The sequence below is a fragment of the Phyllobates terribilis genome, unplaced genomic scaffold (genome assembly GCF_046119375.1).
Source record: "Phyllobates terribilis strain yellow unplaced genomic scaffold, ASM4611937v1 Scaffold_5__5_contigs__length_657084704, whole genome shotgun sequence".
NCBI classification, from domain to species: Eukaryota; Metazoa; Chordata; class Amphibia; order Anura; family Dendrobatidae; genus Phyllobates; species Phyllobates terribilis.
This window is the reverse complement of record NW_027362765.1, coordinates 320,494,717-320,520,434: the sequence shown is the minus strand read 5'-3', so window position 1 is coordinate 320,520,434 and position 25,718 is coordinate 320,494,717. Positions and strand designations below refer to the sequence as shown.

Here is a 25,718-nt window from a genome sequence, read left to right as displayed (position 1 = left end):
GTAACCGTTTCTTTTCCAACCAATCTACAATATTATCACCATTAAAAGGAAATTTATTGATATTTAGACAATGCACACACAGAACGCGTATTAAATTAATACAAACAGTAAAATGTAAATGGACCAACTAGAAAAAAAAATAGAGTTATGTTAGAGAAATACACAAATTCTAGAAAAAATACTGAATATAAAGTTCATTTGTAATTAACTACAAACATAATAGCTTTTTAACATATGTTAAAGAAACTGTGTTCAACAGAAAACTTAGCATTGGGTGATGCTGCAATCAATAGAAACCAAAGAGAAGAAAAAAAAACCTCCAAAAATAAAAAACATATATATATATATATATATATATATATATAGCATTGGGTGATGCTGCAATCAATGGAAACCAAAGAGAAGGAAAAAAAACCTCCAAAAATAACATACATACATTATATATATAGTGTTATGGTAGATCGGCTCACTCAGCTGCACATGGAGGTAGACACAGGAACACTATCTCTTTAAGTCCTTCACTGGTTTATTATATACTTTGCCAGTGACTTTGTCACAGTGTGTATAGCAGTGGCTGTGACCAGGACCAAAAGAGTACCAACAATCGCTAATGAGCCCTATAAGACTGTTTACTTACCTAGAGGTTGGCACCCTAAAAAAATTATCCACACCTACACTAGACATTGTCATGCACAAATGGTAGATGCATCACAAAACCCAGAAATATCAAATCCAATATCCACTATGTGGTGGAAACACAAAAGCTGTGTGTTTGACCAAGTAACAAATTCTAGGACAATCCCAAGGAGAATCATTATATCACAGAAAAAAGACATATACAGTACAGACCAAAAGTTTGGACACACCTTCTCATTTAAAGATTTTTCTGTATTTTCATGACTATGAAAATTGTACATTCACACAGAAGGCATCAAAACTATGAATTAACACATGTGGAATTATATACTTAACAAAAAAAGTGTGAAACAACTGAAAATATGTCTTATATTCTAGGTTCTTCAAAGTAGCCACCTTTTGCTTTGATGACTGCTTTGCACACTCTTGGCATTCTCTTGATGAGCTTCAAGAGGTAGTCGCCAGAAATGGTCTTCCAACAATCTTGAAGGAGTTCCCAGAGATGCTTAGCACTTGTTGGCCCTTTTGCCTTCACTCTGCGGTCCAGCTCACCCCAAACCATCTCGATTGGGTTCAGGTCTGGTGACTGTGGAGGCCAGGTCATCTGGCGCAGCACCCCATCACTCTCGTTCTTGGTCAAATAGCCCTTACACAGCCTGGAGGTGTGTTTGGGGTCATTGTCCTGTTGAAAAACAAGTGATGGTGCAACTAAACGCAAACCGGATGGAATAGCATGCTTCTGCAAGATGCTGTGGTAGCCATGCTGGTTCAGTATGCCTTCAATTTTGAATAAATCCCCAACAGTGTCACCAGCAAAGCACCCCCACACCATTACACCTCCTCCATGCTTCACGGTGGGAAGCAGGCATGTAGAGTCCATCCGTTCACTTTTTCTGCGTCGCACAAAGACACGGTGGTTGGAACCAAAGATCTCAAATTTGTACTCTTCAGACCAAAGCACAGATTTCCACTGGTCTAATGTCCATTACTTGTGTTCTTTAGCCCAAACAAGTCTCTTCTGCTTGTTGCCTGTCCTTAGCAGTAGTTTCCTAGCAGCTATTTTACCATGAAGGCCTGCTGCACAAAGTCTCCTCTTAACAGTTGATGTAGAGATGTGTGTGCTGCTAGAACTCTGTGTGGCATTGACCTGGTCTCTAATCTGAGCTGCTGTTAACCTGCGATTTCTGAGGCTGGTGACTCGGATAAACTTATCCTCAGAAGCAGAGGTGACTCTTGGTCTTCCTTTCCTCATGTGAGCCAGTTTCTTTGTAGCGCTTGATGGTTTTTGCAACTGCATTTGGGGACACTTTCAAAGTTTGCCCAATTTTTCGGACTGACTGACCTTCATTTCTTAAAGTAATGATGGCTACTCGTTTTTCTTTACTTAGAATTTGTATTATGGCAAGAAAAAAGCAGCTAACAGTCTGTTCAGTAGGACTATCAGCTGTGTATCCACCTGACTTCTGCACAACACAACTGATGGTCCCAACCTCATTTATAAGGCAAGAAATCCCACTTATTAAACCTGACAGGGCACACCTATGAAGTGAAAACCATTTCCGGTGACTACCTCTTGAAGCTCATCAAGAGAATGCCAAGAGTGTGCAAAGCAGTCATCAAAGCAAAAGGTGGCTACTTTGAAGAACCTAGAATATAAGACATATTTTCAGTTTTTTCACACTTTTTTGTTAAGTATTTAATTCCACATGTGTTAATTCATAGTTTTGATGCCTTCAGTGTGAATGTACTATTTTCAAAGTCATGAAAATACAGAAAAATCTTTAAATGAAAAGGTGTGTCCAAACTTTTGGTCTGTACTGTACATGTGTCAATCAATATACAACCATCTACATAGAGAAACCCAGAAATATTATTTTAAAAATACTTATACTTAATCCCATAGTGGATATTGGATTTGATCTTCTTGGGTTTTGTGGTGCATCTACCATTTGTGCGTGACAATGTCTAGTGTATAGTGCTGCTTACCATTATTGGAACCCGTTCATTTTTTTCCTAGACTGTACAATATCTTCAGAAATAAATGGAAATGTATCAAAGTTATATCCTCAGGATTTTTTAATTAGTGGTCCAAAGTAATACAACAATAAAACATTGTTTTTCAACTTCCATGTTGCAATTTCAAAGAAAAAACAGAATAAACAGCACGTGCAGCAATAAAGGCACCCCTAATTAATACTTGGTTGCACATCCTTTGGCATTGCTGACAGCATTCAAATGTTTCTTGTAGCCATCTATAAGCTTCTAGCACTTGTCATCTGGATTTTTTCCCACTCTTCCTTTGCAGTTTGTTCAAGCTCTTAAATGTTTGCAGGTTTCTTTTTCCCAATGGCAGATTTCAGCTCACCCCAAAGATTTTCAATGGGATTGAGGTCAGGACTCACTGCTGTCCATTTTAAAACAGTCCATTTTTAGTTTTCAACCATTCCTGTGTACTTTTGGATGTGTGATTTGGGTCATTGTCTTGCTGCAGGACCCATGATCTTTGACTCAAACCAAGTTTTCTTACAGTGGGCAGGACATTTCGCTCTAAAATCTCTTGATAATTCTCTGATTTCATGATTACTGTGATACGGCCAAGGCCTCCAGTACCAGATGCAGCAAAGCAACCCCACAGCATTATGGATCCTCCACCATGCTCAACTGTTGGTAAGGTGTTCTTTTCCTTATAAGCTTCATTGAGCTCTCTATAAAAAACAGGTTTTTTTTGCATTGCCAAAAAGCTCTATTTTTGTTTCATCTGTCCACAGAACATTTTCCCAGAAGGATTGTGGTTTGTCAAGATACTCTTTGGCAAAGATCTGTCGTTCCTTTTAATGTCTCTTCTTCAGCAATGGTTTCTTCCTTGGCCTTTGCCCATAAAGCTCTGCTTGGTTTAGTGTGCGGCGTATAGTACTTGTTGAAACCATGACCCCAAACTGTTCCAGGTTGGCATTCAGGTCTTTGGATGTCTGAAGTGGTGTTTTTTTCCACCATTCGCACCAACCTTCAAAGACACCTCTTGTCAATTTTCCGCTTTCCCCCATGTCCAGGGAGGTTCTTGACGGTTCTATGCTTGGCAAACATCTTAATAACACTGTGCACTGTTCAAACTGGGATACCAAGGTCTCTGGCGATGGCCTTATACCCTTTGGAAGTCTTGTGTTTGCTAAGAATAGCAGTTCTGATGTCCTCAGATAACTCCATTGTCTTCACCATTGTTCATTAGATAATTCATGTCAGATGGACACAGGCAATCATAGTTGAATCTCTTTTGTGATTTAAGACAGGCGATTCAAAATGTGTTTACATACTAAATGCCAACACCAGTGACACGGACACAGCAAGCTTTAGGGTTTTCTATTTTTCCTTCCCCATTGTTTTAAATTATTATTTATCATTTGCTCTTTTGTATTTAACACGAGTGCTCTATACAAGAAAACTGTTTCACTTAATTTTTTCAGGAGATATTCCACATTATGTACTTAAACTTCATGGGTGCCAATAACAATGAGCATATTAGTGTGTCCAGGGATACTCATCGTTGATCGGGGGTGCCATGTCGCTTTTTTAGGGTGCCAGCCTCCGCAGCTAGGTAGATAAACTGTCTTGTAGGGCTCATTAGGAATTGTTAGTCCTCTTTTGGTCCTGGTCACACCCAATACTATACACACCTTTTTAGCATTATATATTTTGAGATTAGTTCTAATATTGACATGCTTTTTGATAAAAAAGTTATTTTTTTATGGGTTTGTTCCTTCTCTTTGGTTTCTATAGAATTGGACCCCACACGATTAATATACTTAGTTTTGTTGGTGTTTGTGATGCAATCAACGGACAATCCACACCAGAAATAGCTTATTGTAGGCTTACTTCTAAGACTAAGGAACCCTGTGTGGATAGTGTGGCCTCTCATTTATGATTAATATAGAATGGGGAATGGGATGCTAGTGGTGTCACTAATTCAGCAGGCTTAATGCTATCCTAGTCTCCGCTGATCTGAGTTACTATAGACCACTATACAGTGGTGGCCAAAAGTATTGGCACCCCTGCAATTCTGTCAGATAATACTCAGTTTCTTCCTGAAAATGATTGCAATCACAAATTCTTTGGTATTATTATCTTCATTTAATTTGCTTGCAAGGAAAAAACACAAAAGAGAATGAAGCAAAAATCAAATCATTGATCATTTCACACAAAACTCCAAAAATGGGCCAGACAAAAGTATTGACACCCTCAGCCTAATACTTGGTTGCGCAACCTTTAGCCAAAATAACTGCGAACAACCGCTTCCGGTAACCATCAATGAGTTTCTTACAATGCTCTTCTGGAATTGTAGACCATTCTTCTTTGGCAAACTGCTCCAGGTCCCTGATATTTGAAGGGTGCCTTCTCCAAACTGCCATTTTGAGATCTCTCCACAGGTGTTCTATGGGATTCAGGTCTGGACTCATTGCTGGCCACCTTAGAAGTCTCCAGTGCTTTCTCTCAAACCATTTTATAGTGCTTTAGGAAGTGTGTTTTGGGTCATTGTCCTGCTGGAAGACCCATGACCTCTGAGGGAGACCCAGCTTTCTCACACTGGGCCCTACATTATGCTGCAAAATTTGTTGGTAGTCTTCAGACTTCATAATGCCATGCACACGGGCAAGCAGTCCAGTGCCAGAGGCAGCAAAGCAACCCCAAAACATCAGGGAACCTCCGCCATGTTTGACTGTAGGGACCGTGTTCTTTTCTTTGAATGCCTCTTTTTTTTTCCTGTACACTCTATGTTGATGCCTTTTCCCAAAAAGCTCTACTTTTGTCTCATCTGACCAGAGAACATTCTTCCAAAACGTTTTAGGCTTTCTCACGTAAGTTTTGGCAAACTCCAGCCTGGCTTTTTTATGTCTCAGGGTAAGAAGTGGGGTCTTCCTGGGTATCCTACCATACAGTCCCTTTTCATTCAGACGCCGACGGATAGTACGGGTTGACACTGTTGTACCCTCGGACTGCAGGGCAGCTTGAACTTGTTTGGATGTTAGTCGAGGTTCTTTATCCACCATCCGCACAATCTTGCGTTGAAATCTCTCGTCAATTTTTCTTTTCCGTCCACATCTATGGAGGTTAGCCACAGTGCCATGAGCTTTAAACTTCTTGATGACACTGAGCACGGAAGACACAGGAACATTCAGGTCTTTGGAGATGGACTTGTAGCCTTGAGATTGCTCATGCTTCCTCACAATTTGGTTTCTCAAGTCCTCAGACAGTTCTTTGATCTTCTTTCTTTTCTCCATGCTCAATGTGGTACACACAAGGACACAGGACAGAGGTTGAGTCAACTTTAATCCATGTTAACTGGCTGCAAGTGTCATTTAGTTATTGCCAACACCTGTTAGGTGCCACAGGTAAGTTACAGGTGCTGTTAATTACACGAATTAGAGAAGCATTACATGATTTTTCAAACAGTGCCAATACTTTTGTCCACCCCCTTTTTTAGGTTTGGTGTGGAATTATATCCAATTTGGCTTTAGGACAATTCTTTTTGTGTTTTTCATTGAAGACAAATTAAATGAAGATAATAATACCAAAGAATTTGTGATTGCAATCATTTTCAGGAAGAAACTGAGTATTATCTGACAGAATTGCAGGGGTGCCAATACTTTTGGCCACCACTGTACCTATTAAAAAAAGTAAATGATATAAGATGAACATTTTTTCACGGTTCCTAAAAACACACAAAGGCCTGGATTCATCAAGCAGTGTTCTGAAAGACGTACCACATTTTACATGGAGGTGCACGTCTTTTAATGAATTTGGCGCATCTTACTCCAAGTCCATTCCATCAAAAATAGTGCGCAAAACACCACTTTTGACTAATTGGGATCAACTGTCTTCACAGGTTTCATCCTTAGGTAAATCATTTTCTACACACTGCATATTTAATAAAGATTCTCCCTTAATGGAATTTTCTGCAGGCAAAATATTGATTTCTGGATAAAACATTTCACTTTCTAAATATGAAAATGAACGAGGCCCTGTATGAGTCATCTGATGTTTAACAAGAGAAGATTTCTGGGTAAAACATTTCCCACATTCTGAGCATGAGAACGGCTTCTCCCCTGTGTGAATTTTCTGATGTTCAGCAAGGGATGATTTCTGAGTAAAGCATTTCCCACATGCTGCACATGAATATGGCTTCTCCCCTGTGTGAACTCTGTGATGAACAACAAGATCTGACTTCTGGGCAAAACATTTTCCACAATTCAAACATGGGTAAGGCCGCTCCCCAGTGTGTGTTTTCTGATGGTCCAACAGAACCGATTTTCGGGTAAAACATTTTCCACACTCTAAACATGAAAATGGCTTCTCCCCTGTGTGACATTTCTGATGTCCAACAAGAGATGATTTCTGGGTAAAACATTTCCCACATACTAAACATGAGAATGGCCTCTCCCCAGTGTGAGTTCGTTGATGTTTAATAAGATCGGATTTCTGAGTAAAATATTTCCCACATTCCATACACGGATTTTCCCCTGTGTGAAGTCGCTGATGTTGAACGAGACCTGATTTACGACTGAAACATTTCCCACAATCAAAACATGAAAATGGCTTTTCTCCTGTGTGAGTTTTCTGATGGTCAACCAGATTTGATTTCTGCGTGAAACATTTCCCACACTGCTCACATGTGTATGGTTTCTTTCCAGTATGTGTTTTCTGATGTTCAAAAAGAACAGATTTCCAAGTAAAACATTTTCCACATTCTGAACATGAAAATGGTTTTTCTCCTGAGTGACCTCTCTGATGTTCAACAAGAACTGATTTCTGTGTAAAACTTTTCCCACATTTAGAACATGGAAATGGCCTCTCATCTGTATGAATTCTCTCATGTTTAATAAGACCTGATTTCTGGGTAAAACCTTTCCCACATTGCAAACATGAATATGGTTTCTTATCTAAATGAAGGAGCTGATGTTTAAGCAGACTTGCCTTGCTTTTAAAATATTTTCCACACTGAGGACATGGGAACAATTTGTCCCCTTTTTGACCTGCACTTTGTTTAGTGATGAGTGACTGATCTGATGAAGTAGAAGGATCAGATAACTGCTGCTTGCTGTGAAGAACTAAGGGTCGATTTGGGTTGATGAAGTTTTCTTTTGAAGTGTTTGATGTGATATTTTTGCAATCTAATTTACAATCTGGGGATGAAGTCAGATGTCCTTCCGAGTTTTCATTGAATCCATCTGCTGGGAATAAAAACAAATTTGAATATCCCTGTTTTTAAAATACAAACAAACAATAAATTAGAGCAGGACATCTTGTGTGACTCCTGTTGACACTACTGAATGATGCATAGGACTTAAAAAAGTTGTCCAATACCCTAACACAGTTAATGGCTTTGCCATAAATGCTTAAGGATAATATCCCTAAAGATCCCCTTTACTGCTCAGTTTCATGCTGCTTTCTGCCTTTCTACCTCACTTCCTGTACTCTGGTACCAGCTCAGCTGTCATAGTGATCACTTCTTCAGAATCCTCTGCTCTTACTACATTTTCTTTCAATCCTTGTGCAGGGTGCAAGCCAGCAGTGAGTACACCCCCTGTAACTCTGCCAAAACCCTTCCCACTCCTCCTCCCCCAGTGTCACACACAGCATTAGCATGATCTCCTGTACAGGACACTGTTACAGGGAATATACAGTAACTAATGCACAAAGCACCCTTACACCAGACTTGGCATCAAAGATTATCCCCCACTACCCCTCACTGACACAGATGGATGGATGTGGAGAAATATGAATGTATTTATATTATAAAGGGAATACAGCAGGGTGTATATACACTGCTCAAAAAAATAAAGGGAACACTTAAACAACAGAATATAACTCAAAGTAAATCAAACTTCTGTGAAATCAAACTGTCCACTTAGGAAGCAACACTGATTGACAATCAATTTCACATGCTGTTGTGCAAATGGAATAGACAATAGATGGAAATTATTGGCAATTATCAAGACACCCTCAATAAAGGAGTGGTTCTGCAGGTGGGGACCACAGACCACATCTCAGTACCAATGCTTTCTGGCTGATGTTTTGGTCACTTTTGAATGTTGGTTGTGCTTTCACACTCGTGGTAGCATGAAACGGACTCTACAACCCACAGAAGTTGCTCAGGTTGTGCAGCTCATCCAGGATGGCACATCAATGCGAGCTGTGGCAAGAAGGTTTGCGGTGTCTGTCAGCGTAGTGTCCAGAGGCTGGAGGTGCTACCAGGAGACAGGCCAGCACACCAGAAGATATGGAGGGGGCCGTAGGAGGGCAACAAACCAGCAGCAGGACCGCTACCTCCGCCTTTGTGCAAGGAGGAACAAGAGGAGCACTGCCAGAGCGCTGCAAAATGACCTCCAGCAGGCCACAAATGTGCATGTGTCTGCACAAACGGTTAGAAACCGACTCCATGAGGGTGGTATGAGGGCCCGACGTCCACAGATGGGGGTTGTGCTCACAGCCCAACACAGTGCAGGACACTTGGCATTTGCCACAGAACACCAGGATTGGCAAAGTCGCCACTGGGCGCCCTGTGCTCTTCACAGATGAAAGCAGGTTCACACTGGGCACATGTGACAGACGTGACAGAGTCTGGAGACGCCGTGGAGAGTGATCTGCTGCCTGCAACATCCTTCAGAATGACCGGATGGCAGTGGGTCAGTAATGGTGTGGGGTGGCATTTCTTTGGAGGAAAGCACAGCCCTCCATGTGCTCGCCAGAGGTAGCCTGACAGCCATTAGGTACTGAGATGAGATCCTCAGACCCCTTGTGAGACCATATGCTGGTGCAGTTGGCCGTGGGTTCCTCCTAATGCAGGACAATGCCAGACCTCATGTGGCTGGAGTGTGTCAGCAGTTCCTGCAAGATGGCAATGAAGCTATGGACTGGCCCGCCCGTTCCCCAGACCTAAATCTGATTAAGCACATCTAGGACATCATGTCTCGCTCCAACGTCACTTTGCACCAGACTGTCCAGGAGTTGTCGGATGCTTTAGTCCAGGTCTGGGAGCAGATCCCACAGGAGACCATCCGCAACCTCATCAGGAGCATGCCCAGGCGTTGTAGGGAGGTCATACAGGCACGTGGAGGCCACACACAATACTGAGCCTCATTTTGACTTGTTTTAAGGACATTACATCAAAGTTGGATCAGCCTGTAGTGTGTTTTTCCACTTTAATTTTGGGGGTGACTCCAAATCTAGGCCTCCATTGGTTAATAAATTTGATTTCCATTGATGATTTTTGTGTGATTTTGTTGTCAGCACATTCAACTTTGTACAGAACAAAGTATTCAATGAGAATATTTCATTCATTCAGATCTAGGATGTGTTATTTGAGTGTTCCCTTTATTTTTTTGAGCAGTGTACATTACATGGTATAAAGCAGTTTGTGCACACGTACATACACCCTGCTGTATATATACAGATACAAGGGAGAGGTGTGTATGCAGCAGCAGCATTCAGAAAGACAGAGTGAGCTCTGCTAAATACAGCCCCACCTACTTGTCAGTTTCAAGATTCCGGAACTGAAGGAGACATTGACACTAATGTGATATCAAAGGAAGTCAGGAGATTCTCAGCCAGAGATTATGTTATCTTAGGTTACAGCAGGATTTGGCAAAGCTAAGTATTTAGTGAAGTACATATCCATGGCTATCCTCACCAAAAATCTTACAATCTCCTGCACCACTCTGCTCTAAAGTGTTCTTATTGGAAATCCTTGAGGGGTAGACCTGGTCTCACTACCCTTGCCCTCTTCTCAGAAAAACTTTGTTTTTGACCCTGCTCCCTGCATTTCCAGACCCCATACAGGTATTAACCTTCATGTCTGTATTTCTTTTGGCATACTACTAGCAATTAGTATATGCGTCACTGAGGTTCCCAACAGCCCTCCCACCCCTTATCATTTATTTATATGCACTATAACATTATAGCACTTTGCTACTAATGCTATATACTGTGTTGCAATACAAATTATCCCCCCCTTTTTGTCTGGGCTGTTTAGCATCATCACTGCTTCATATATAATCATTCTTGATTTATTTGGTGTCATTATTTATATATCTACCTCATTATAGTACAAAGTGAAATTATTCATTTGACCACTTGGTGTTCTGTCATTATTAACAGAATTCACCGTTGCCTCATATATGTTCTGTAGTATACTCAGTGGCTGAAGATTTGCTCTACTCTCCCCCCTGTATTTCCATTTGCAACCACAGTATGCACTTTACTATTACAGGTCATATTTTGATGCATTTAATGTTTCATCCATTCCATGGCTGAGGATAATATATACCACATTGTAATATTCATCGTTCTTGTATGCAGGGGATTTCTCATGCCTTTTCCTCCCCTTTTATTACAATTTTATTGCTTTTAAATATTTTCAATAAAGATGACTTATTTTAGCATTTGGGTTTTGTTAACTTCCCTTTTTTTTGGTTATTTACCTTGTTATGCAGTATAATCTTCAATAAATTGAGTTTAAAAAAGAAGTAAAACAGAGGTTTACTACCCTTTCAGCACCATGCGGATTAAGCGCAGGCCGCTCTATGCCAGCTACAGAACAGTTGTCTGCTCTGCTTGGAAGTCATAGGATTGGTGCAGCGGTCAGGAAAATAGAGCGAGTGTCAGAGAAAGATCTGATAATACTAATCCTAATCATCTGGCTGCTAAAACCAGCAGCGGTGCTGTGCCTTTTGGAACGGAGCAGACAGCTTCGAGAGCACAACTCCAAAGCAGCCTGCACTGGATGCACAGTGACGCAGGAAGGAAAATATGTCTCTGTTTATTACTTTAAAACAATCCATACATAAAAAAATATTACACTGCAGGACAACCCCTTCAGTGCCACCAATATCAAATCAGTGTGGGCAGCAAAAGTCAAACCCTCCCGTCAAACAGATATTCATAGCCTATCCTAACATGGACCATCAATATAGTGATCTGAGAAAAGCCATGTCTATGATATAAAAAGAAGGACAGAGTGCACCAGAGGGAAAAAAATATATCTTTTTAGGGCAAAGGATTACACCAAAATTTTTTGTTTTCCGATTAAACCTTAGGCAACTATATCTGTTAGTGACACTCAATCCATCTTTGGGAAGAAAGGGGTGAGCGTTAACTATTTTATCAATCAATTTGACGGGCAGGCGTGACCACATCCCCGTCCCACCCATATTGGTGTAGCTGGTCAGGACTGGCTTGTAAACTCCAAAAGTCACAATGCTGAGTAGCGCAAAAATACTGCGAATTAAGGTGTTTACGCCAGATGTTTGGCATAATCAACTAAATGAATTGCCCCCATTAAGTACTCAGTGTATGTTTTCGCTCTTCACTGAAATTTAACGATGAGTGCCATTTACCAGTCCAAAGGAGGCCACTTTAAACGGAATCTGTCAACCAGTTTTTGCCATCTAATCTGAGAGCAGCCAGTTTTACTGGGCTCTGTCACTTACTGTTTTATCAGCAGGAGATCCTCATTAAAAGACTAGTAAACCTGCTGCCAGGTAGTCCAACCTCCCCCGCCCACCACCACTGATTGGCAGCTTTCAGCCTATGCACAGTGTTCACAGAAAGCTGCCAATCAGTGATGTGGGTGGGGCTATAGAGCTCGGTATTCAGAGAATTGGCAGATCTGACAAAACAGTTTTTAATCAAAACTGCAGCCCCCAGTAAAGTAAGTGATATAACACTGGATTCAGGGTCTCTGCCCTGCATCATGCTGGTTTCAGATGGAGTAGCAAAAACCTGGTGACAGATTACTTTTACATTCCAGAAAATGTTACTACTTGTATTAGTTTTACTATGTAAAAGATGACAAAATATTATAAATAATAATGTAAATATCCTGTTATTGGTGGTTCTCAAGTATTAAATAGAATGTTACCTCTCACATTCGCTAATGATATGAAGTCAATATACTGCCCCATAGACATCCTCAGAGGGTGTGTAATAGTTTATAGATGACAGTACTACCTCTGGTAAATAACTGCAGCATCCAGGCAAGGAAGAAATGAAGAGGAGGCCGCTCATGGTGCAGGTTCTATCACTTATAATGCCATAAATGTATTTAACAGGAAGATCCCTTTATAAAGTGGAGCCACAAAACTTCATAATTGAACGCCGTCAGGTTGCTAGCTTGTTAACAGGTAATGTAGAATACTTTAGGCTTACTCTAATCCGAAACCAGGTGAGAATGGTCCTGATCTTGTCCTGTGAGATCAGGAATAATGGCAACGGATCCGATCACATTTATGACATCTCACTTCTCATGCTTAATAAAAATCACCCCACATGTATTAAGACTGCAAAGCTAAGCAGAAGGGGCGGTGGGGGTGAGCTGCATCAAATAAACAAATGCAGCACATTTTCAATAGTCTGAGAGTGAGAACATCTCTCCAATAGTAAAGGTGGCCTTCGTCACATCTTCGTTGACGATTGTGCCTATTTTTGTCATCATTTAGTACATTTGACATGTACCAAAAATCCCATATTTTACTGTGCAAGAGTAACTGTTGTAATATTGATTTATAAAATAAAAATTAAAACAAGTGAAAATGAGTCAATTTTGTAATATATTTTATTAGAGAAATCTGTTTCTTTCCGGTTGTTGATCTTTCACTTCAGGCTATGTGCCCACGATGCAGAAATGCTGCTGATTTTTTCTGCATCTCCCTGGCAGGATAAACACGTGCGGATTGTACATGCGGATTGTACATGCGGATTGTACACGTGGATTGTACATGCATGTAGCGCCGGTGTCCCTGCCCTCTGCTAGGCAGGGACGCTGTTCCCCTCACCTCTCTGCTCCGTGCCCGGCGTCCTCCTCCCGCTCTGCTGGCAGCGCGCGCTCCTTCCCGGCCACTGTGCTTAGGGCGCGCGCGCGCTCTCCCTCCTTCTTAAAGGGGCCGCGCGCGCCGTCCTAAGGAGTCCCCGGCCAATGGCCGGAGGACTTCACCATATATAAGGCACCTCCTCCTAAATGGAGGTGCCCGAGCAATGTTGTTGCACTGTTCACTACTCTGCTTCAGCCCTCAGGTCCCGTTGCCAGTTACCTGCCAGATACCTGCCAGATTCCTGCCAGCTTGCTGTCTTATTCCTGCCTGATATTCTGCTACCTGCCTGCTAGCCTGAGGTCCGACGGTCTGCCTTACAACTCCTGTCAGTCTGTCTAAGGACCAGCTTGCCCGCTCACCTGGGAACACACATCAGCTACCTGCCTGCTTGCCTGAGGTCCGACGGTCTGCCTTCCAACTCCTGTCAGTCTGTCTATGGACCAGCTTGCCCGCTCACCTGGGAGCGCACATCTGCTACCTGCCTGCTAGCCTACCTGGAGGCTCCGCCGTCACGTGCTGTGACCACCTGCCGGTCCAGTGACTCCTGCCCGCTCACCTGGGAGCGCTCATCTGCTGCCTGTCTGCTAGCCTACCTGGAGGCTCTGCCGTCACGTGCTGTGACCACCCGACTGTCCAGAGACTTCTGCCCGCTCACCTGGGAGCGCTCATCTGCCGCCTGTCTGTTGGTCTTCCTGGAGGCTCCGTCGTCACATGCTGTGACCACCCGTTTATCCAGAGACTCTCGCCTGCTCACCTGGGAGCTCACGTCTACCATCAGCCGCCACAGGTCGTACCAACCCTTTACCCAGAGACTGCCCCGGTCACTTGCCGTGACCATCTGCCCGTTCATCCAGAGACTGCCCCGGTCACTTGCCGTGACCTCCTGCCCGTTCTTCCAGAGACTGTCCCGGTCACCTGCTGTGACTGCCTGCCTGGTCGCCACCCGCTCCCTTACAAGGACCGCCCCCTTGTATAGTAGCTCAGAGGTTCCGCCTCCCAGACCCGTTACAATGCAGATTGTACATGCGGATTGTACATGCGGATTGTACATGCAGATTGTACATGCGGATTGTACATGCGGATTGTACATGCGGATTGTACATGCGGATTGTACATGCAGATTGTACATGCGGATTGTACATGTGGATTGTACATGCGGATTGTACATGCGGATTGTACATGCGTTTTTCCTGCCAGGGACAAGCGGATGTGAAGTGTTCTTCACTTGCATTTCCACATGTGGGTTGACAAGCGCTTTCCAAGCAATTTTAGCATCACTTGGAAAGTGCTTGACAACTTGGTCACACTATATACCGTAAATCCATGCAACCGGTGAGTATAATGTTTATTTTAAATTCTTTTTTTTACAGGTTCTATGGTACCTGGTCCGGAGGAGAGTCTCCTCTTCTCCAGGCCCGGGTACCATCCGCACATTGAACCACTTAATATCCGCTTGTGCACATGTAGTCATGTGGATATTAAGCGATTCAATGCAAGTCAATGGTGGCGAAAACGCCGCGTGTCCACAAAATTAATGGACATGGTGCAGATTTTTCCGTAATGATAATCCGCAGCGGAAATTTCCGCAGCATGTGTACAGCACATGCGGATTATCATTGGGGACCATGGGACACGTATTACCAAGCGTTTTCGCTGTAGAAATTCCATGGCAAAAACGCTTGAAAAACGCATAGTGGGCACGCAGCCTCACAGGTAAAATCTGTAGTCAATGAAGACATTACTGAGATAAATGACACTTGGTGCTTTGGATATTCTATGGAGGGGGGGGGCGCTAGAGACAAATTCAGAACATTCAACTTCAAGTTCCATAGAACTTTATGAGCGGCAACTATCATCTCAATAATTGGAAAATCTGGATTAACTGAATTTTGAAAAAATCAATCAGGAGGAAAAAAGAAAAGCAGATTTCTCTGATATACGATATATTACAAATTTCTTATTTTCATGTGTATTATTCATTCAAAAAATATTAATTAAAACAATGGTTACTCTTAAAAATCTGTTCTTTTTTAAAATGTCAAATCCTGACAAACAGTAAAATAATTGAATAATTGACTTACTGGCAATGTAAATTTGGGATGGAAGGGTAAATTAAGGACTACAGATTTTAGCTTTGGTTGCTCTGCTTTTCAAACCTCTATCTGATGTAATAAAGAATTTTTCTGTCTCTGTATCCCATTTACTGTGGCAGGAGGTAAGAAGCAAGATTCCTAGACAGTTTGTTCTGAAAAAAAGAATATGTGACTCTTCATTACTCAGAATAATTACTTACGAGTGCTGATTTCTACAGGTATTTCCTCTTCCTTACACTGCACATCACTGATCACATATGTCTCTTCGTCATCATCCATTACTTCAACTTTAATATCAATAAGATTTTCAGCCTGATTGAACAATAAGATAATATTCTAATCAGACAAATGACTTCTAAAGCAAATGCTTAATAAAAGAAATAAAATGAACAATCAGCTCCTTTCACAAAAACAAAAAAAAAATCAAAAAAAAAAAAATCGCTGAGACGCATTAAAACGGCGTCCGTTAAGGGGCATTATACCTGATCGCCATTTTAAAACTCGCCAAGCAAAAAATAAGCCCTGACTGACAAAAAATAAGCCCTGTTCGCAAGTTACAACCCTCAGACTATGGCGAAGACATATAATATTTTTTTTTTTTATAAAAAAGCATTTTTACTGTGGAATATTAGCAAAACATTAAAAAAAACCATAAAAATCTGGTGTTGCTGTAATTGCATTGAACTGAAGAATAAAGTAGTCTTATCACTTAGATCGCATGGAGAACAATAAAAAAATAAAAATAAGAACTATTCTTGTACTGCTGTCTATTTGTTCATTCTGCCTCCCAAAAAAATCGGCATAAGGCTTGGCTCACATTTATCCTGTGCTCTCCGCTGAGCGCTTACGTTGGGGTCCCGGGGAAATCCCAAAAAACATGATTCAGAAAAAAACCCTGAGTCACTTTGGACTTCGTCTGGTCTCTGTTCCAGCGGTGTCCCATCAGTTTAGGTATCTTTTTAGCACAGAAGTGTGGTCAACTACAGTTCTGTACAAGCCTTAATGGATACCACTGGAATAGGGCAGCAAACTGAGTAAACAGTGTCTCCATCTGCTTTATTATAGTAAATGGTTGGGTCAGGAGTTTCGTCTAAATCGCATTTTTGTGGGAATCACATGGAAACCCCAACGCAAGTGCTCAGCGTAGAACACAGGAATGTGATCCCAGCCTTATAATGAAAGCGATAAAAAAAAAATGAAGTATTCCAAGATGTTACCAACAAAAACCTTAACTTATACAACACAAAACCAGCCCCCACTCAGGTCCATCATCTGTTACTGGAAAAATAAGAGGTTCCCATGGTACTGGTAGAACAAAGACTCTCCCCTTTTACCCCCCCACTCCCAAATAAAATCCAGTGAAATCTGCGCTCCCAAATCCAAATGCCCTCTCCCTCTGTGCCCCACTGTGCCTAAACCACAGTAAGTGGCCACATGTTTGGCATTATTGTAGTAGGGACAGCGCACGTAACAATTTTCCGAGTGCGTGTCTCCAGAAGCGCAAGCTGGGCACAAAGTATGGGGACACTACACTGTATGGCAGCACAATGCATGGGGGTGTTAGAATATATGTGGGCTCTACACTGTATGGGGGCACAATGTATGGGTAGATTTGCAATTCCATAGGAAAAAAAGCACAGCAGCCATAGAGGAGTTTATTGAGATGTGTAATTTCTACAATGGGGTTACTTTTGGTGTTTTTCCGCTACTCTGGCACCTTAGGGGCTCCACAAATGTCACCCACAAACTATTCTAAGGTTCCAAAAGCCAAATTGCGCTCCCTCCTTCTCAGCCCTGATATATGGCCTAACAGTAATTTCTGACGATATGTAGAGAGGGCATCACCACATTCAAGAGAAATTGTGCAATAAATTGTGGGGCACAGGTTCACCTATTAACCTTTGTGTAAGTGACATTTTCAACAAATAAAAAAAAATTTAAGTTTTTATCACTAAAATGTTATATTTCCATGTCCCAATGTTATAAAATTCTGTGAGGCACCTGTGCGTTCAAAATACTCACCACACACCTAGATGAATTCCTTAAGCAGTGAAGTTTCCAATATGAGGTCACTTGTGGGGGTTTCTGTAGAGTAGAGCCCACAATCTATTCAAATGTAATCTGCGTCCTAAAAGTCAAGTAGCGCTTCTTCCTATCCGATCCCTGCCGTGTGCTCAAGCAGCAGTGTACAACCACATATGGGGTACTGCTACATTTGGCAAAAATTGCATAACAAATTATGGGCTCTATCTTCTCCTATTACCCCTGTGGAAATTGTAAATTTGGTTCAAAAACAGTATTTTAGTGTGAAAACTAATTTTTTGTTTTCACATCTAAATGTTGCAAAGTTTCATGAATCACCTGAAGGTTAACCACTTCGCACCAGAGCCTGTTTTTGTCTTCGTGACCGGGCCAATTTTTTCAATTCTGACCACTGTCACTTTATGAAGTAATTACTTTGGAACGCTTCAACGTATTCCCCTGATTCTGAGATTTTTTTTTCATGACATATTGTACTTCATGATAGTGGTAAAATTTCTTCGATATAACTTGTGTTTATTTGTGAAAAAATCGGAAATTTGGCGAAAACTTTGAAAATTTTGCAATTTTCAAATTTTGAATTTTCATGCCCTTAAATCAGAGAGATATGTCACACAAAATAGTTAATAAATAACATTTCCCACATGTCTACTTAACATCAGCACAATTTTGTAACCAAAATTTTTTTTTGTTAGGGAGCTATAAGGGTTAAAAGTTGACCAGCGATTTCTCATTTTTCCAACAAAATTTACAAAAACATTTTTTTAGGGACCACATCATATTTGAAGTCACTTTGAGGGGTCTTTATGACAGAAAATACCCAAAAGTGACACCATTCTAAAAACTGCACCCCTCAAGGTGCTCAAAACCACATTCAAGAACTTTATTAACCCTTCAGGTGCTTCACATGAATTTTTGGAATGTGGAAGAAAAAAATTAACATTTAACTTTTTTCACAAAAATGTTACTTTAGACCCAATTTTTTTTATTTTCACAGGGGTAACAGGAAAAAATGGACCCCAAATTTTTTTGTGCAATTTCTCTTGAGCGTGCGGGATATGTGAGGGAAAACCACTGTTTGGGCGCACTGCAGGGTTCGGAAGGGAAGGAGCGCCATTAGACTTTTTGAATGTAAAATTTGTCTGAATAATTAGCAGACGCCATGTTGCGTTTGGAGAGCTCCTGATGTGCCTAAACAGTGGAACCCCCCCACAAGTGACACCATTTTGAAACTAGACCCCTTAGGGAACTTATCTAGATGTGTGGTGAGCACCTTGAACCCCAAGGTGCTTCACAGAAGTTTATAATATTGAGCTGTAAAAATAAAATTTTCACATTTTTCCCACAAAAACGTTATTCATCCCTTAATTTTGCATTATCATAAGGGTAATAGGAAAAATTGCACCATGAAATTTGTTGTGCAATTTCTCCTGAACACGCTGATACCCCATATGTGGAGGCAAACCACTGTTTGGGCGCACTGCAGGGTTCGGAAGGGAAGGAGCGCCATTAGACTTTTTGAATGTAAAATTTGTCTGAATAATTAGCAGACGCCATGTTGCGTTTGGAGAGCTCCTGATGTGCCTAAACAGTGGAACCCCCCCACAAGTGACACCATTTTGGAAACTAGACCCCTTAGGGAACTTATCTAGATGTGTGGTGAGCACCTTGAACCCCAAGGTGCTTCACAGAAGTTTATAATATTGAGCTGTAAAAATAAAATTTTCAATTTTTCCCACAAAAACGTTTTTCATCCCTTAATTTTGCATTATCATAAGGGTAATAGGAAAAATTGCACCATTAAATTTGTTGTGCAATTTCTCCTGAACACGCTGATACCCCATATGTGGAGGCAAACCACTGTTTGGGCGCACGGCAGGGTTTGAAAGGGAAGGAGCGCCATTTGACTTTTTGAATGTAAAATTTGTTTGAATAATTAGCGGACGCCATGTTGCATTTGGGGAGCCCCTGATGTGCCTAAACAGTGGAAACCCCCCACAAGTGACACCATTTTGGAAACTAGACCCCTTAGGGAACTTATCTAGATGTGTGGTGAGCACCTTGAACCCCAAGGTGCTTCACAGAAGTTTATAATATTGAGCTGTAAAAATACAATTTTCACATTTTTCCCACAAAAACGTTTTTCATCCCTTAATTTTGCATTATCATAAGGGTAATAGGAAAAATTGCACCATGAAATGTGTTGTGCAATTTCTCCTGAACACGCTGATACCCCATATGTGGAGGCAAACCACTGTTTGGGCGCACAGCAGCTTTTGAAAGGGAAAGAGCGCCATTTGACTTTTTGAATGTAAAATTTGTTTGAATAATTAGCGGACGCCATGTTGCATTTGGGGAGCCCCTGATGTGCCTAAACAGTGGAAACCCCCCACAAGTGACACCATTTTGGAAACTAGACCCCTTAGGGAAATAATCTAGATGTGTGGTGAGCACCTTGAACCCCCAGCTGCTTCACAGAAGTTTATAATATTGAGCCGTAAAAATAAAATTTTCACATTTTTCCCACAAAAAATGTTTTTCATTCCCTAATTTTGCTTTATCATAAGCATAACAGGATAAATTGCACCATGAAATTTGTTGTGCAATTTCTCCTGAGTACGCCGATACCCCATATGTGGGGGAAAACCACTGCTTTGGTGTACGGCAGGGTTCGGAAGAGAAAGGAGCGCTATGTTGACTGGGATAGGTGGCAGACACCATGTCACATTTGAAGAGTCGCTGACATGCCGAAACAGCAGAAACCCCCACAAGTGACCCCATTTTGTAAACTACACCTCTCAAGGAATTCATCTAGGGAAGTAGTGAGTATTTTTTAATTTTTAAATGTATACCATTGGGCAGTGAAAAAAGCATAATTATATTTTTACCACAAAAAAATGTTTTACCCTCAGATTTTACATTTTCACACAGGGCAATGGGTAAAAATGGTGCCGAAATGTGTCACACAATTTCTTCTAAAAGTGGCAATACCCCATATGTGGCTGTATCGTACCGCTCAGCCATACGGCGAGATCTGGGGGGAACGGAGTGCTATTTGACAATTGGAGAACAAATTATTGTAGAATAGGCATTTGGATTTGGGAGCACAAAATTTTCTGAATTTCTTTTGGGGTGCAAGGGCCATTTCGCTTTTCCAGAGCCTTTCTGCTACCAGTAACTTGGAAGTCCCTTATATTTTTAACAGATGACGGACCTGAGTGGGGACTAGCTTTTTTTGAGGACTGAGTTGAAGCTTTTATTGGGAACATTTTACGTAACATTTATCCGGCGCTCTAGGCTGAGCACTTACATCGGGGTTTCCATCTAAATTTCCAAGTGATGTAATTCAGATGAAACCCCTGCGGGATCCATTCACTGTAATGGGGCAGCAGAGTTACTCTGGACTCAGTCTGGCCTCTGTTTAGCGGTGTCCTTTTTTTCAGAAGTGCACAAAACTGTGGCCAACCGCACTTTTATGCACGCCTAAAACAAATGACACCGTGGCATCCCAGACTAGACTCGGTCCACAGTGGCCTATATCTGCCTCATTACAGGGAATCTTCCATCGGGGGTTCCGTCTGAATCACGTATTTCAGAGATTTACACGGAAACTCTGGTGTAATTGCTCAGCGCAGAGCAGGATAAATGTGAGCAGAGCCTTACTGCGATCTGTGGGAGACATAATAAACAAATCAGTAGCAGGTGAAGAATTGGTTTTATTTATTTTTTACGCCGTTCCTAGTGTGATATAACTGATTAGATTACTTTATTCTTCGGGTCGGTGCGATTGCAGAGATACCAGATTTATATCGGGTTTTTATGACTGACACCTGTCACACACTAAAAGACGCTTTTTTTTGCAAAATCTAGTTTTTGCATCACCATATTTTGAGAGCTATAATTTTTCCATATTTCGGCCGACAGAGTCATGTGATGGCTTGTTTTTTGCGGGACGAGTTGACATTTTTATTGGTACCATTTTTGGGTACGTGACATTTTTTGATCGCTTTCTATTCCGTTTTTTGGGAGGTAAAATTAACAAAAACCAACAATTCAGGAATTCTTTTTGTTTTTTTTTTATGCCGTTCTGCGTGTGGTAAAAGTGATCAGGCAGCGTTATTCTTCGGGTCAGTACGTTTACAGCGATACTACACTTACTGTATTTTTTTTTATGTTTTGGCGCTTTTACACAATAAAACAATTTTATAGAAAAAAATATTTCTTTTGAATTGCTTTATTCTGAGCGCTATAACTTTTTTATTTTTCGGCTGATGGAGCTGCATGGCGGCTTTTTTTTTGCGGAACAAGATTACGTTTTCAGCGGTACCATTTTTATTTCTATTTTGGTTTTTGATGCCATTTTTTTCCACTTTTTGTTTGTCGATATGATGAAAAAGCATATTTTTTTGCTCCGTTTTTTATTTATTTTTATTACGGTGTGCACAGAAGGAGTTAATTAGTTTGACAGTTTTATAGATCGGGTTGTTTCGGACGCGGCGATACCAAATATGTGTACTTTTTTTGGTTTTGTAAAAATATACGGATTTATTGGTTTAATATTTTATTTATTTATTTTTATTTATTTTGTGATTTTTTTTGTAACAGTTTAAAAACATTTTTTTTTCTTTTTTTTACATTTTTACTTAGTCCCTGTATGGGACATTAATTTTTATTTTTCTGATCACTGATCTCATGTAATGTAATAGACATGTATTACATTACATGAGATCTTCGCTGACTGTTTCACAGTCAGAGTCTCCTGCCTGGCTTCAGCTGCAGGCTGAGCCAGGCAGGACACCATAAATGGCAGATCTGGAGGCGGTCATGTGACCTCCAGCTGCCAGAGCAACCCCAGGTCCTGGAAGGTATCAGGGGTCGTCGGAGAGGTAAGTAAGACGACCCCCTCTCCTCTGTCTATCTTCTATATGCCGCGATCACTATAGATCGCGGCATATAGAACATAGCAAAGGGTTAACATCACTGGGACCTGATCCAATCAGGTCCCGATGATGTCCCCTGTCAGAGCTAACGCTCTGCACCGAAATCGCAGCGCTTGCAGGACCCTGGGGGTCCTGAGCGCTGCGAGACCACCCACCGTTTTTAAACGTCGGCGCTGCACAGAGCCCAGCAAGCGCCGACGTTTATCTACAGTGGGCGGTCGGGAACCGGTTAAAAATGCTCAGCACGCCCCTAGATGATTTCCTTGTGGGGTCTAGTTTCCAAAATGGGGTCACTTGTGGGGGGCTGGGGTTCTATTGTTTTGGCATGTCGGGAGCTCTGTAAATGCGACATGGCATTCACAATCTATTCCAGACAAATTTACGCTCCAAAAATCAAATAGCGCTCTTTCCTTTCAGAGCCCCGCCATATGCACAAACAGCAGTTTCTGACCACATATGGGGTAACTTCCAGTTAGAAAAAAGTTGCACAACAAATTATGGGGTCCGTTTCATCCTATTATCCATTATGAAAATTACGCATTTGGGGCTAAAACAACATTTAGCGGAAAAAAAAATAATTTTTGTTTTCTGGAATACACTGCGGATGCCAGGTCGCACTTTAGTTTCTGTGGTGCCAAAACACTGCACAAATTATACAATTTGGGAAACTATACTGCGCAAAACTACACCTCCTATTTAATTAATCTAGAAGTGTAGGGAGCATATTGACAACAGAGGTGTTTCACATAATTTTATACTATTGGGCAGTGAAGAAAAAAGAATTTTTACCATTAAAATGTTGTTTTAGCCCCAGATTTTCCATTTTCAAAACGTGAAATAGGTGAAAATGGCCCCATAATTTGTTACACACTTTTCGGGCTAAAACATCATTTTAGCAGGAAAAACTTATTTTGTTTTCACATCCAATTTTAAAAAGTTCTGTGAAGCACCTATGGGGTCAACAAGCTAAACACCCCCCTAGATGAATTCCTTGATGGTTTTGGTTTTTAAAATGGGGTCACTTGTGGGGGGGTTCTGATGTTTTGGTACCTCATGGGCTCTGCAAACTATTCCAGCCAAATTTACATTCGATTACCAAATGTTGCTTCTTTTCTTCCGAACCCTGCCACGTGTCCAAACAGAACTTTTTGACTACATGTGGGGTATCTCCACGATCAAAAGAAAGTGAGTAACAAACGTTGCAGTCCACTATTTCATGTTACCTCTTGCAAATGCAACATGGCCCCCGCAATCTATTTCAGCCAAATTTGTCTTCCACAATTCAAATGTTACTCCTTCTGAGCCCTGCCGTTTGTCTGAACAGAGGTTTCTGTCCACTTGTGGGGTATCAGCTCGCTCAAAACAAACTAGGTAACATATAGTGGGGTCCATTTCCTTGTGCAGCTCTTGTAAAAGTAAAAAAATTGGGGCTAAAGCAACATTTTAGAGTAAAAAATTACAAATTATTTTCTTTTTCGTTCGACTTTGTATTAATTCCTGTTTAGCACCTTCAACTATACACAAGAGTGTAACCCAAAATCACGACAGAACGTTGTGAACACAGACAGAGGGTGAGACACAGGGTTAAGGATGTGCTGACACAGTCATACATGAAAGACGGAAGAAAAAGAAAGGAATACAAAAAGACCTTCGGTATACCTGAAAACCCCCATACCTTGAAACAAAATGTAACAAAATGGGAAAAGTGCTGAGAATAAGAACACTCAAATAAACCTCAGCAAGATAATCCTTTACTGGGAAGCGCCAAACATCCGTCTAACTTGGAATATAGCAGCAAAGACTGCATGTGCCAGGAGAGTATAAATATCCCCTCCCAAGATATGATAGGACAAACCAAAACGAGGAAGTGAAAACACCTGCATAGAAGCAACACAGCAAAGCAAAGACAAGAGCATAATCAACAGCTGGACAGAGAAAGAACAGACTGTGGTCCAAAAGAGAGGGAAACCGACTCACAGTCAGAGATCACCGGATCAAGCCCCAGAGTCAAGCCATGACAATAGGTCCCTAAAGAAATATGTTATGTAAATTTTTTGAGAAAATGAGAAATTGCTACTAAACTGTTAACCCTTCTAACATCGTAACAGAATAAAAAGACTTTCATAAAAAAAGATGCAGATGTAAAGTAGACATATGTGAAATGTTATTTACTAATTATATTGTAAAGCATGACTAACTGGTTTAAATAAGTTGTCCGGTACTTTTTTTAAATTGCCCAATGCATTCAGCATGTGGGAATAAGTATATTTGTAAATACCTTGTGTTGCAGATACCGCCTGTGACCCCGGCACTGACGTCACGACAAGTCCAGGCTGCAGCCGAGGGTCCCTCTTCCGCGTTCCACCGGTGGCCTTGAAACACAAGGTATTTACAGAGATACTTATGCCCACATGCTGAATACATTGGGCAACTTAAAAAAAGTACCGGACAACCCCTTTAAGGATATAAAGATTGAAAATTGCAAATTTTTCAAAATGTTCACAAAAATTCAGATATTTTCACAAATAAACGCAAAACATATTGACCTAAATTTATCACTAACAAAAAGTACAATGTGTCAAGTAAACACAATCTCAGAATCACTGAGATATGTTGAAGCGTTCCAGAGTTATTACCACATGAAGTGACCCTGTTCAGTGTAAAAAATGTGCCAGTCAGGAAGGTTAAAATTGGCTCAGTCACTAAGGGGTTAAAGAATGACCTGTTGTTATTTTTTTATTAGCGTTAGTAAACCCTTTAAGAACCAGGCAATCTTTCATTTTTGCACTTTTTCGTTTTTGCCTTGCCTTCTTTCAAGATTCAAAACGGTTATTTTTGTCTACATAGACATGTGAGGGCACACATTCCATTTAAATGCCGCTGTTAGAGATTGACATTTAAATGGTTAACAGCTGCGGCTGAAACTTGACGCCAGTCGCAGCTGTTAGAGACAAAGTCCAGCTATATAATCTAACCTGTATCTCCTGTGTGTGGAGGGTGCTCAGCTCTAAACATGAGGACCACTTTCCAGGGCGTGAATGCAATGTTGTTTTGCAGAAAGGGGTTGAATAGCATGTAAAAATCTCTGAGCTCCTGATGTTGATGCTTTTTGTCCATTTTGCGCTGCATCGCTCCACTGCAGAGATATT

At 41.1% G+C, this 25,718-nt stretch overlaps 1 protein-coding gene across 3 annotated transcripts in view; it reads right to left on the bottom strand.

Moving 5' to 3' along the window:
- Positions 1–6,220: 6,220 nt before the first annotated feature.
- Positions 6,221–25,718, bottom strand: part of LOC141273121 (uncharacterized) — a 78,937-nt gene continuing 59,439 nt past the window's right edge. For 2 of the 3 annotated variants that reach the window (XM_073684540.1, XM_073684541.1), the window contains exons 6-7: positions 15,790–15,901; positions 6,222–7,859 (exon numbers count right to left, since the gene is read on the bottom strand). In XM_073684540.1, the coding sequence (XP_073540641.1) occupies positions 6,499–7,859; positions 15,790–15,901 (1,473 nt within the window). In that variant the 3' untranslated portion in view covers positions 6,222–6,498. Of the gene's footprint in view, positions 7,860–15,789; positions 15,902–25,718 lie in introns of all 3 variants that reach the window. The other variant, XM_073684542.1, reaches the window with a different exon arrangement.